At 41.3% G+C, this 12,836-nt stretch overlaps 1 protein-coding gene across 4 annotated transcripts in view; it reads right to left on the bottom strand.

Annotated features, from left to right (window-relative positions):
* The window catches only part of TAF3 (TATA-box binding protein associated factor 3), a 199,410-nt gene that overhangs the window by 4,010 nt on the left and 182,564 nt on the right, over positions 1-12,836 (bottom strand). For 3 of the 4 annotated variants that reach the window (XM_031015617.3, XM_031015618.3, XM_055353756.2), the window contains 2 exons: positions 5,313-5,565; positions 779-885 (listed from right to left, as the gene is read on the bottom strand). In XM_031015617.3, coding sequence (XP_030871477.1) covers positions 779-885; positions 5,313-5,565 — 360 coding nt within the window. Of the gene's footprint in view, positions 1-778; positions 886-5,312; positions 5,566-12,836 lie in introns of those variants that run through there. The other variant, XR_008669188.2, reaches the window with a different exon arrangement.

Below are 12,836 nucleotides of genomic sequence, written 5' to 3'. Positions count from 1 at the left end.
AAGCAACTTTTATACAGACATCTATTCTTCTCCCTTCCATGTTTTAAAGTAATTTTTTAGAGTCTATGACATGTTTACCCGAAATCAAAGTCAAGCAGCACTAACTTGTGTGTAGCACTACTGTTGGGCATGCGGACTATGGTATCACAGATGCTCCCTTTACAGGCCCCCTGCAGAGATTCATCCGTTCATTCATCCTCTCAGCCAGGAACAGAAGTCTTCCGAGCCACGGCTTTGTCTTTATCTCACAGATATCGTATATCATAACTGAACAGGTTGCTATCTTTTTTGTATCTGACATTTTAAAGATAACACGAGAAGATTATCTGCATAAATTTTGGTTGAGCTTTTCAGTTTTTAGGAACCGTTGAAGGGGTCTAAAAAACAGATAAGCAGTCTTTAGTCCTGCAGTTTGTACCACCTTTACAAAGGCGCTGCCTCTTCGTGGTCCTGGCCAGTGCTACAGCTCCTACAGAACATTACTGGAAAGGAAGGCCAGGGAAGCCCCTGGATCTCCTTTTAGTATTATTATTTTTAATAAGAAGGATAGATAAGCTAAGCAGAATATTCAGAATTTAGGGTGAATAACAATAGTCTAAAGACTCTTGGGTTTTGCAGTTAATTGCATTTCACAGGCTCAGTGATTTGACTCCATGTACTGTCCCTAGGACAGCCCTGGGTCAGTCCAAAGGCAGGAATCTACTCAGTGGATGCTTCATCTCAGGAGCGGCTGATGCTGCCTAATGAGTGTGGCCGGCAGGGCGCCCTGGGCACTCACCAGTGGTACCAGTCATCGCAGTCGTCACAGCCAATCATGGGACTCCCATCGTCAGGCTTGTTACACCCAGGGCAGATCCAGATCTGATTGCCCCACTCATCTCGGATCTGATGTTTGCAAAGCGGAAGCGGCAAAAATGGAGGGAATGGGAAAAAAAACAAAAAGAGGCCAGATCAGAATGATTACTTTATACTGTTAACCGAATAAGCAGGCATATTAAACTAAAAAATATAGTAGATCAGCACTTCATTAATGCCATGATCAGCGTCATCACTGTTCTAGAATGATGAAACAGAAAAACGCTAAGTGTTCAATGATAAGGCATTTCTAACGAATATTCTAAGCTTTCTTTTGTAAGTCATAAAAAGCATTTTATGATCATCTCTGTGAACAATATGACCTGTAACCCCTTTCATAAAAAAAAACTATAACTATGTAAATTCTTAATGATTTGGGTCTTTATAAGGGTGGTAACAACTGATTTTTTGAAAGTTATAGAGCTCCACTTTATATGTGGTTTTCTCAATCGCATTCATAGGCATGGAATTAATATAGACAGCCAAATGTGCATGCACCACCTTATTACTTATTAGCCAAGCCCTTCTCCTGAAGGAGCTGATAAGATCAAGGATATAAAAGAGTTGTTACTAAGTAACTTTCCATTCCCTTTATGACATTTTTAGTAAAGTACAATCAACTAAAGGGCAAATGAAATAAGGGGATAGGGAGGCCACAGAGCTACAAGGTTCAACATTATTTTGCTACATATATTGTGTACTCTAGAGTTGACTTTATTTAACTTAGCAGTTCTAAAGAGGGAACATCCTATTAACCACTTCCTCAAACTTCACATGAACAGAGCCAACCTGGAAGAATTAATTCACTGATGGGCATTCAACACCAGCAATAAGAAAAAGGTAACTTCCAAAGTGTTTACAATAACAGAGCACATTATTGCATCCGGTTTATTTTGTAAGGGATAGTTCTTCCCAGACTTTCAAATACCACACTGACTAGACATGCTTTTAGAAAGGCTTTCTTTGTGTGTGACAGGTGCATTGGTGGTCCATATATGTTTCACTGTAGTGATGGGCTTCCTTTAAGGCAACTCTACAAAGGCAAACTACATTGACAGGAAAACTTCCTAAAGAAATCTGTGGGCAACTACATCTCTGACCCGCCGTAATTCCAGGAGAAAAAGTAACAAGGGGTGAGAACCAGCAGTCACCCGTACCCGCTGTCTAGAGGCCAAGGCTGGTGGAACATCCTATGCCCTGAAGCTCCCACGTGTGGCCAGTCCTGCTGCTGGCTGACCTTGCTTGAAGTCAGAAGGCCGTGACTCTGTGTGCCGCACAAAAACTTCACCACGGCATCCACAGTAACTAATACCAAATACCTCATAGCTTACTAAATTCTTCTAAACATCTCATTTCATTTAATCACTGTAAAACAACCTCTGGGTAGCTTATGAATGGGGAAACTGGAGCTAAGGGAATTTAAGTGGCATTTCCAACACCACACCATTAGGCAGTGACAAAATTTACCTTTTTGCTCTCTAGCCTTTGTATGTCATCTAAATCACAAATTTTGTCCTCTGACCACAAAGCGTCTCTCTTCATGAGGTAGAAAGCTTTTTTTAAATTTTCATTTTTATTTTAAAGACAGGGTTTCACTCTGTCACCCAGGCTGGAGTGCAGTGGTGTGATCATGGCTCACTGTAGCCTTGACCTCGGTAGGCTCAGGTGATCTTCCCAGCTCAGCCTCCTGAGTAGTTGAGACTACAGGCACATGTCACCACGCCCAGCCAATTTTTGTATTTTCTGCAGAGATGGGGTCTCACTATGTTGCCCAGACTAGTCTCAACTCCTGGGCTCATGTGATACAGCTGCCTTGGCCTCCCAAAGTGCTGGGATTATAGGCGTGAGACACTATGCACAGCCAGTAAGCTTTCCATCTACATTGTCTATTCCAGTTGGACTCATCTCCAGGAAGTGGGTTAGCTCAAAGATCTACTGGAAAACCAGGACTTTTAGAGCTAGAACATGCCACAGAGATTACCAAGTTTAACACAAACTCCTTAATTACAGATGAAGACACGAAGCTCAAGGAGGTTAAGTACAAAATCTTTCCTGATCAACCCATTTGGGGGTGATGTTGCCTCTAATTAAACACCTACAATGATTGGTCCCCGAATGGACCAATTTGATGATCACACTTTTAGAAGTTCCTTCCAGAACTCCTTTAAGGAAATTTAATAATAGGCCAGGCGTGGTTGCTCACACCTGTAATCCCAGCACTTTGGGAGGCCAAGGTGGAAGGACTGCTTGAGCCCAGGAGTTTGAGACCAGCCTGGGCAACATAGAGAGACATCATCTCCACAAAAACCAAAAACAAACAAACAAAAACAGCCAAGAAACAGCCAGTTGTGGTGGCAGACGCCTGTGGTCCCAGCTACTCGGGAGGCTGAGGTGAGGGGATCACTGGGGCCCAGGAGGTCGAGGCTACAGTGAGTGGTATTGTGCCACTGCATTCCAGTATGGACAAGAAGAGTGAGACTACCTCAAAAGAAAAAAAGAAAACATAAAAAAAAGAAGTGTAATATTGTACAGTTTATAACAACAAATACCATGAGTCCTACCCAGCCACTTTCCAATCATATTAGTACCTAGCTAGTTACAAGGTCAGGGCCACCAGTAGGCTAACACATCACAGTCTGCAGATTTGGTAGTCACAGCAATGGCAATGGCTCCACACACCTTAAATATTTCGTTGTGTGTTTGTGTGTTTAATTCTATAGTATCCACAGAACATAATCTGTATAAATACTTTACTGCCAGAGTGTATTCAGGGTTTGAATAAGACCTAATTCTATTAAGTAAGAGGAAAGAAACTAAAAAACAGTCCCAGAACAATGTGGACTCATTCGACATGGTGGGATTTACAATTTTTTTTTTTCTTGAGATGGAGTTTCACTCTTGTCCCTCAGGCTAGAGAGCAGTGGTACGATCTTGGCTCACTGCAAGCTCTGCCTCCCGTTCAAGCAATTCTTGTGCCTGAGCCTCCCGAGTAGCTGGGATTACAGGCATGTGCCACCATGCCCAGCTAATTTTGTTTGTATTTTTAGTAGAGATGGGGTTTCACCATGTTGGCCAGGCTGGTCTCGAACTCCTGACCTCAAGTGATCCATCTGCCTCAGCCTCCCAAAGTGCTGGGATTACAGGCGTAAGCCACTGCGTCCAGCTGGTTTTACAATTTGAAATCATGCTTGGATACTCAGGAGTTCTGTGGTCTCAAAGTTCATTTCCATTTAATATGCAAGCCCTGGCATATTCTGGATCATAGCCAATAAAATATAATTAGTGCTATTATTCAGAAACACCACCTGGCTCATAATATCAGTGTACATTCTATAAATTATACTCTTAAGTGAATAACTGAATTGCTTGATCAAGAAATTCAAATGTGAGATTTCAGTACCACCATGCGTCTCTACATTTACAGATTGACATTACTGTATATATGTATATAGTCATATCCCAAAACAATATAAAAACAAGCTTTGATATGATTTTTGGAGGCTGACTATGTGAACATTGTGATGTAACTTTTCAGCCAAAAGCTTGAAAATGCAGTGAAAAACTGCAATGAAGAAATGCATCTTGGCTGGGCATGGTCGTTCATGCCTGTCATCTCAGCACGTTGGGAGGCAGAAATGGGTGGATTGCTGGAGCTCAGGAGCTCAAGACCAGCCTGGGCAACATAGTGAAATCCTGTCTCCGCCAAAATACAAAAAACTAATCGAGAGTGGTGGTGACTGCCTGTGATCCCAGCTACTCAAGAGGTGGAAGGATCGCTTGAGCCTGGGAGGCAGGGGCTGCAGTGAGCCGAGATCGTACCACTGCACTCCAGCCTCGGTGACAGAGTGAAATCCCCTTTCAAAAAAAAAAGCCGGGCGCGGTGGCTCATGCCTGTAATCCCAGCACTTTGGGAGGCCGAGGCGGGTGGATCACCTCAGGTCAGGAGCTTGAGACCAGCCTGGCCAACATGGTGAAACCGTTTCTACTAAAAATACAAAAAATTGGCCAGGTGTGGTGGCACGTGCCTGTAATCCCAGCTACTCAGGAGGCTGAGGCAGGAGAATCGCTTGAACCTGGGAGGTGGAGGTTGCAGTGAGCTGAGATCTCACCACAGCATTCCAGGTTGGGCAATAAGAGCGAAACTCTGTCTCAAAAAAAAAAAAAAGAAAAAAATAGAAATGTGTCTGGCCAGGGGCAGTGGCTCAGGCCTGTAACCCCACCACTTTGAGAAGCTAAGGCAGGAGGATCGCTTGGGCCCAGGAGTTTGAGGTTGCAGTGAGCTATGACTGGGCCACTGTACTCCAGCCTGAGCAACATAGGGAGGCCCTGTCTCAAAAATAAGTAAATAATAAAATTTTGAAGAGAAATGCGTCTGAAATTCGATAGTGATTCAGAGCACACACTTGTCTCGATCTGAAAACGTCTCCATGCTAACCGCGCGGGCGGCAGGTACTCACCACGTAGGTGCTGACCGTCTCAGTCACCACGCTGCGCACGGGGGCTTTGGCACTGGCCCCGGAGGCGGCGGGACCCGGGGAGGGCAGCAGGGCAGGGCCCGCGGCGGCCTGGGCGAGCAGCGGCAGCGGCACGGGCGCAGGGCTGACGAGCATGGGGCCGGGGGCGGGTGCGGGGGCCGGCGGTGGGGTCTTCGGCCTGTTCTGCGAGGGCGCCGGCTTGGCCTCGGGGGCAGGGACCACCTTGCTGATGACACTGTCAACAAAAGAGGAGAAGGTAAAAGTCAAAACAGGATCATCATCGAACCAAACCCGTGCTTAAAAACATGATCGCAAAACAGCTTTTCTTCCAGTAGCGAAATACTTCAACGTCCAGAGGCAGCTCAAGAACTGAGTTCCAGGCCCTGCATCAAGTGGCCTCTCCACTTACTCAGACGAATTTTTCATTTTCCAAACTTCCCCTCAATGGCCAGATAGTTAGAAATTTCTCGTACCAATACACATGCACTGTTCACAGAAATATGACTTCAATTGCCTGTTCCTGTGCTGGGGCAGAAGCTCTGACGGCTTCAGAGGTGGCGCTCCCCACCCCCACCTCCGCTGAGTCCTCCGGGGGCCCCGACAGGGGCTGCTCCTTCCACTGTGGCTCCATCTGGAGAGGACCTGGAGCAGCCTGTGCCCCACACTGGAGATGGGCAAGAAAGATACATTTGCTGTTGGAAGCCCTTGAGATTTTTGGGTTGTTAATTACCATAAACCTAACCTGGCCTAAGCTGCTGGACAGAGCAGCTTAAAAAAAAAAAAAGTTTCTATTTCTCTCTTCTCAATTCCAATGTTTCTTCTTAATACTCTCAATGCCATTGTCAATAAAACTGTGAAGACTTTCTCACTTCTGGGTTTGGCTTTGATTGCCACGTTTTAAAGATTGACCGTTCAGGCTGGGCAAGGTGGCTCACCCCTGTAATCCTAGCACTCTGGGAGGCCGAGGTGGGTGGATTACCTGAGGTCAAGAGTTCAAGACCAGCCTGGCCAACATGGTGAAACACTGTCTCTACTAAAAAATATAAAAAATTAGCCGGGTGCAGTGGCGCGCACCTGTAATTCCACCTACTCAGGAGGCTGAGGCAGGAGAATCGCTTGAACCCAGGAGGCAGAGGTTACAGTGAGCCGAGATCTCACCACTGCACTCTAGCTTGGGCTACAGAGTGAGACTTCGTCTCAAAAAAAAAAAAAAAAAAAAAAAAAAAAAAGATTGTTCCCAGAGGGGCTGCAGAGGTAAGGAGGAGGTAATGCAGCGGCAGCTTCTGTCCTGGTGACGCTGCCGCAGGTCGCTAGAGCTGTGGTACTGTGACCCTGCTCCTCCACCAACAGCATCCCCTTCACACAACTCTCGCCAGTGGAAGCAGCTCTGGACTTGGGGCCAGGACATCTGAGTTCAAATTCTACAGCCGCCAGAGACTAGACCTGTGGCCTTGGATTACTCATTTATTATAAAAAGCACTATTTATTGAGGACCTATAAGAAGTTAGAGGTTATACTAGGCACTTTACAAATATCATCTCATCCAGTCCTTATGAGAACATCAAAGAAGTAATGATTACCCCATTTTGTAGATGAGGAAACTGAAGATCAGCAAGAGAAAGGAATTTGAGTAAATGGGTGGCAGCTTTTGAACCAAAGTCTACTTGATTCCAAAGATTGTTTTTAAGCTTCTTTATTAAAAAAAAAGTATATATATATATGTATATATGTATACATATATATATATATAATTTCACACACAGAGAAAACAATATAACAGACAGCTAGGTAATAATCAGAGATAAAATATGTTAGCCTTTGCCATATTTATTTCAGATGAACTTCCTTCCCTGCCCCAGAGCAACCACTGCCCTAGGACAGGTATGTTTTTGTTTATTGTTCTTGGTACTTTGTTTTTTTTCTCTGTACCTTTCCTGCCTTTGTAGGTGTCCATAAACAATACATACTGCATTACTGTTTGCTGTCTTTTAACTTTTATACACACAATGTCACACTCCAGTTATCCTCTGCAACTAGCTTTTCCCACTTAGTTTTATGTCTCCTGATTTATCCATGCTGACACATAGATATCTATATTATTTATTCTAATTACTATATTGTATTCCATGGTATTAGTAAGCCAAAGGTTTTTGTCCATCATCCTACTGAAAGTAGGACACATTCACTTGTAAACTTACACACTGACTCATAAATAGAACTCTTCAAGGATTTCTCCAAGCCCCATCCCTAGAAATGAAGTTTCTGGGCCATGGAATATGGCCATCCTCACCTCACCAGGAATCGCCAGCCTGTGGACTGTCCCAGCTTGTCTCTTTCTACTATTCCACACAATTCTTTAGGCCTTGTTTTTCTCAGCAACAAAGTGAAAAGAAATGCAGTGGCCTCAGAGGGTTGTAGTGAGAACCTCAATATGGAGAAACACTTCAAAAACTGCATCCAGATGGGAACTGCCGGCCCCGTGCCATGTTCACGGCTGTTGCTCACGACAGCCTCTGGCCTCATTGCTGCCAGCCTTCATGGTTCCACTTCCTCACAGTCCTAGTTTAGAAACCACTTTCACCAAAAGGCACTGACTCTTTGCTATTCTGATCATAAATTCATAAAACATTAAGTTACTTCAAAAACTTCACCATTATTTCAGCAAAGAACTTCATTACTGCTGTCTAATTGTTCTCTATTTGTTTCCTGCAAGGGTGATCATCTTCCTAACTTGGATACAGCCAAAGATCAAGAGACTTTAACAAAGACTTGTTGGTGCAGCAGACACTTGATAAATGCTTAACATCATAACTAATGACTATTTATTGAGCACTTACTATATGTCTGACTGTCCTAAGCAATTGCAAGCCAATTGTGGGCCAGGCACCACTGTGTTAAATATTTACTTGCCTTGCCTTATCTAGGTTTTTTTTTTTTTTTGAGATGGAGTTTCACTCTTGTTGCCTAGGCTGGAGTATAATGGCGCAGTCTTGGCTCACTGCAACCTCCGCCTCCTGGGTTCAAGTGATTCTCCTGCCTTAGCCTCTCGAGTAGCTGGGATTACAGGCATGCGCCACCACGCCCAGCTAATCTGTGTGTGTGTGTGTGTGTGTGTGTATTTTTTTTTTTTTTTTTTTTTTTCAGTAGAGACGGGGTTTCTCCATGTTGGGCAGGCTGGTCTCAAACTCCCAACTTCAGGTCATCTGCCCACCTCAGCCTCCCAAAGTGCTGAGATTACAGGCGTGAGCCACGGTGCCCGGCCTTGTTTGTTTTTCATAATGACCACATGAGGCAAGCTATTATTCTGCTTTTTTAAATGAAGAAACCAAGGCACAGAGAGATTAAGTATCTTGCATAAATTAACACAGGTTACTACTACATGGCAGGGCCAGGATTTAAACAAGGCAGTCTGATTTTAGAGCCTGTGATCTTAATAAGTATATGACACTGTCTCTCAATGTGTACTGAGGTTTGCCTTACATAAAAGGCATGTAATGTAGGAGTTCAAAGTTATCGCTATGGCATTTATATCCAGAGGGTAAGCATTCTCTATTTTTATGGTTAGACTAAAATTTTAAAACACTACTTCTAGAGGCAGTTTCCCATACTGGTTGAACACACAAGTGATGGAACCAAAGCTAAAGGGAAAAGCAGGAACCCTGAGAGGTAAGCAGAACACAGATGCTTTACCCCAAGGGCATTTACGCATTAGGCAAGTCTGATCTTTGGTTATGATGAAGAGGACGAATGTCAAAGCCCAGGATCTGCCCAAAGTGGAAGGTCTAATAGAACTCCCTCCCGACACTAAGGATTCCCAATGGGCTATGCCCATAAGGTAAAGATGCACGAGAATGTCATGAATTTTCACCTCTGGTGTTCTAGGATACTTTACATTTAAAGTAATTTGGACTTGCAATGTGCCCAGGCACACAGCACAGTCCTGAGGGGAAGTTATCTTAAAATCTAGGTCTCATATTAATACAGATAATTATCTTTAAAAAAAAATAAGCAGCACATAATCAAAGATAATCAAATCTATAAGGAAGTAAGGTGGGATCAGGGAAAACTGTTAAGAAATAACAGCTAGTATGAAGAGACAAAGACCACAGATACAAGAATTATCAACTATAAAACAACTTTGCTTACAATGTTAAAAAAATAATAAAAGGCAAAGGCTAGAAATATAGGTTGTAGGAAGTCACAGAGAGTGACTTGATCTAGTGGATTTGAAAAGAACCAAACAGACCTTCTAGAAATTAAAAAATACAGTAACTGAGATTTAAAATTGAAAGGAGGGATTTAACAACAGATTGGAAACAAGACAGAACTATAAACTGAGTATTAGGACAAAATAAATTTTCGGAGCATAGCCTAAGAAGCAAAGAGAATACAATAAAAGGTCTAATTAGTGCATGTTTGATCATAATTCTAGAAGAAAAATGGGGCAGAGACAAATGTTAACAAAGAGTACCTGAGACTTTTACAGAACTGATGAAAGATACCAATCCACAGATTTATGAAGCCCAACACACCCGAGGCAAGATAAATAAAAATAAATCTATATCTAGGCACATCAAAGTGAAGCTATAAAATATCATAGATAGAGAGGAAAAATCTGAAAGGCAGCTAGAGGGAAAAAAGAACAATTCCTCTCAAAGAAGAAACAGGTGACAGCTGACTTCTTAATTAGCAATGATGAAATCTAGAAGATAGTGGAATAACATCTTCAATGTGCTAAAGAAAAATAAACTATGTCTTTGAAAACATCTTTAAGGAATAAAGATGAAACAAAAACATTTACAGGCAGGCAAAAGCTAAGAATTTGCCACCAGCACATTTAAAAAAAAATTCTAAAGCAACAATTCTCAAATTTTTGGTCCTAGGGCCCCTTTAAATTCCTAAAAATTATTAAGAACTTAAAAAATGTGCACTATATCTGTCAATATTTACCATATTAAAAATAAAACTGGACCAGGCACATTGGCTCATGCCCGTAATCCCAGCACTTTGGGAGGCCGAGGTGGGTGGATCGCTTGAGGCCAGGAGTGATTCACCATGGCCAACATGGTGAAACCCCATTTCTATTAAAAATACAAAAATTAGCTGGGTGTGATGGCGCAGACCTGTAGTCCCAGCTACTCCAGAGGAGGAGGCAGGAGAATCACTCAAACCTGCGAGGCAGAGGTTGCAGTGGGCCGTGATCATGCCACTGCACTCCAGCCTGGGTGACAGAACAAGAATCTGTCTCAAAAAAATAAAAAAAATAAAATAAAAACAAAACTGAAAAGCTTAACAATATTTAGTAATTCATTTAAAAGTAACGACAATGAACCCATTATATGTTAACAGATAACTTTTTTTTAATGAAAATAACTATATTTTCCAAGACAAAAAACTTGGTAATGACTGGCAATGTTTTGGTTGTTTTTTCTTTGATAATGGCATCTTGCTCTGTTGCCCAGGGTGGTCTTGAACTCCTGGGCTCAAGCAATCCTCCTGCCTCAGCCTACCTAATAGCTGGGATTACAGGCACATGCCACTGTGCCTGGCCAAGACTGGCAATGTTTTAAATTTTTGCAAATCTCTTTAATGTAGGCATATGTAACTAGAGAAGGGAGGAGTATTTTAAAAGATTTTTTGGATAATGGTGTAAGTTCTTCTTTAATGCTGCATTAAATGCAACAAATGATAGTTTCTTATAAGTTGGTTGCAATGTGTAATCTGAAATCATATCAACAGACATTCATATTCTGTTACATTAAAATTTATTGCTCTGTTTAGCACTATGAACACAAAATTTACCCATGCATAATTTTATAATGTCATACATTGGTCATTTGGAAAATACTGGTTCACTGACTTATAAAGATCTTCCAAATGTTTACATAATTCATTACACAACATAATAATATGTAAGCCAGTAATGGGTAAACAGAGCTAAAGTATTTTAATGTCCCTCTATTATATAAAATGTAGCGTAAAGGTAGTGAATAAAGTATGGTAATTTCTAGGGTAACCACACAAAAATTACAAACAAAGTATAATATGAGGAAAAAAGGAACGATCAAAAAAAACCTTGGTCTGATAAAAGAAAGGAGAGAGAGAAAAAAAAACCACTGAACATTAAAGAAGTAGCACAAAATAATAAGGTAGATTTCAAACTCAAAATATCAATGATTATATCACATAAAAGGTCTAAGTGATTCAGTTGTCAGGCTGTATAAACAGTGAAACGCAATATATTCTAATGCCCAGAGGAACATCTAGCAATAGAAGGGCTGAAAGTGAGAGGCTATAAAAAGATGTATACAAATACAAAGAAAAGTAATACCACACAAAAAAGACTTTAAGGCAAGAACCATCAGTAATAATAAAGGCTACTTCCTGATGATAAAAGGTTCCAATTTGTCAGGAAGCTGTACCAGTTTAAAATTTGTATGTACCTAATAACATATCTGCAAAACATATAAAGCAAAAACTGACAGAACAGTAAGAAACAGATGAATCTGCAATCATAGCCACAGATGTAAGCATATTTATCTCCCTGCATAACTGACAGAATAAGCAGTCAAAAAACCAGCAAAGATATAGGTTTGAATAAGAACAATGAAATTGACTCAATGGACATTTAAAAAAAATCTGTCTTCATTCAGTGCAGAATATTCGTTCTTTTCTAAAATATACTGAACAATGAAAGAAACTGACCCAATTTCTTAAGGCTAAAAAACAATTTGAATAGTTTGTACACAGATTTGTTACCCCTGCTCTATCAGTAGTTCCTCAAAGGAACAAAAAGCCTCTCTAATTTCTATGTCCTCAGCGTTTAACATGATGGTTATTAAAATAAAATGTGTTAGAATTCAAACTAAGAAACAAAAGCTGATCCAGAAAGTAGTAATTTTCCAGATGACATGATACTTTTAGTGTATTTTTCTATCCATTCAAAATTATAGCTCCCCCCAAAAAGCATAATAATATGCTTTATGATGTGGGAAGGGATAAAGCACAGGTGAGAGAAATATGGGATATCAATGAAAACAGAAAAAAAGAAAAGAGAAGAAACAGAGCAAGTGAAAGAATTACAATTTTAGGTCAGGAAGCGTGAGGACAACCCAGGCATTTTCAGTTGTTGGTTAATGGAGTTAATTTCAGGGGCAGTAAAGAGAGAGAGAGAACAGAGGATGATAGGAAGAAGAAAAGAGAGTTGTGATCAATAAATATGACTGCAGGCAAAAATAAGCCTAAAAACGTAAGTTATCAACAAGAGGAGGTTACTCAAGGGAAACATCTTCTATCTTACAATAGCCATTCACAGGATCGATGGATGGGGCCTTAGAAAACTGCTTGCAAAGAATTTGGTTGTCACTTTGTTTTAACTTTACTGTTTGCCGGCTGTCATAGTGGAAAATGTTTGTTGGAGGTAGAGACTGAAGCTATTGTCTACAATAATTTTCAGATGTTCATGTGCTTTACTATGCAATAATTACGCATGTGCAATTGAGAATT

Source organism: Gorilla gorilla, chromosome 8 (genome assembly GCF_029281585.2).
Source record: "Gorilla gorilla gorilla isolate KB3781 chromosome 8, NHGRI_mGorGor1-v2.1_pri, whole genome shotgun sequence".
Classification (NCBI taxonomy): Eukaryota; Metazoa; Chordata; class Mammalia; order Primates; family Hominidae; genus Gorilla; species Gorilla gorilla.
The sequence above is the reverse complement of the archived record's forward strand: the minus strand, read 5'-3'. Positions and strand labels throughout refer to the sequence as shown.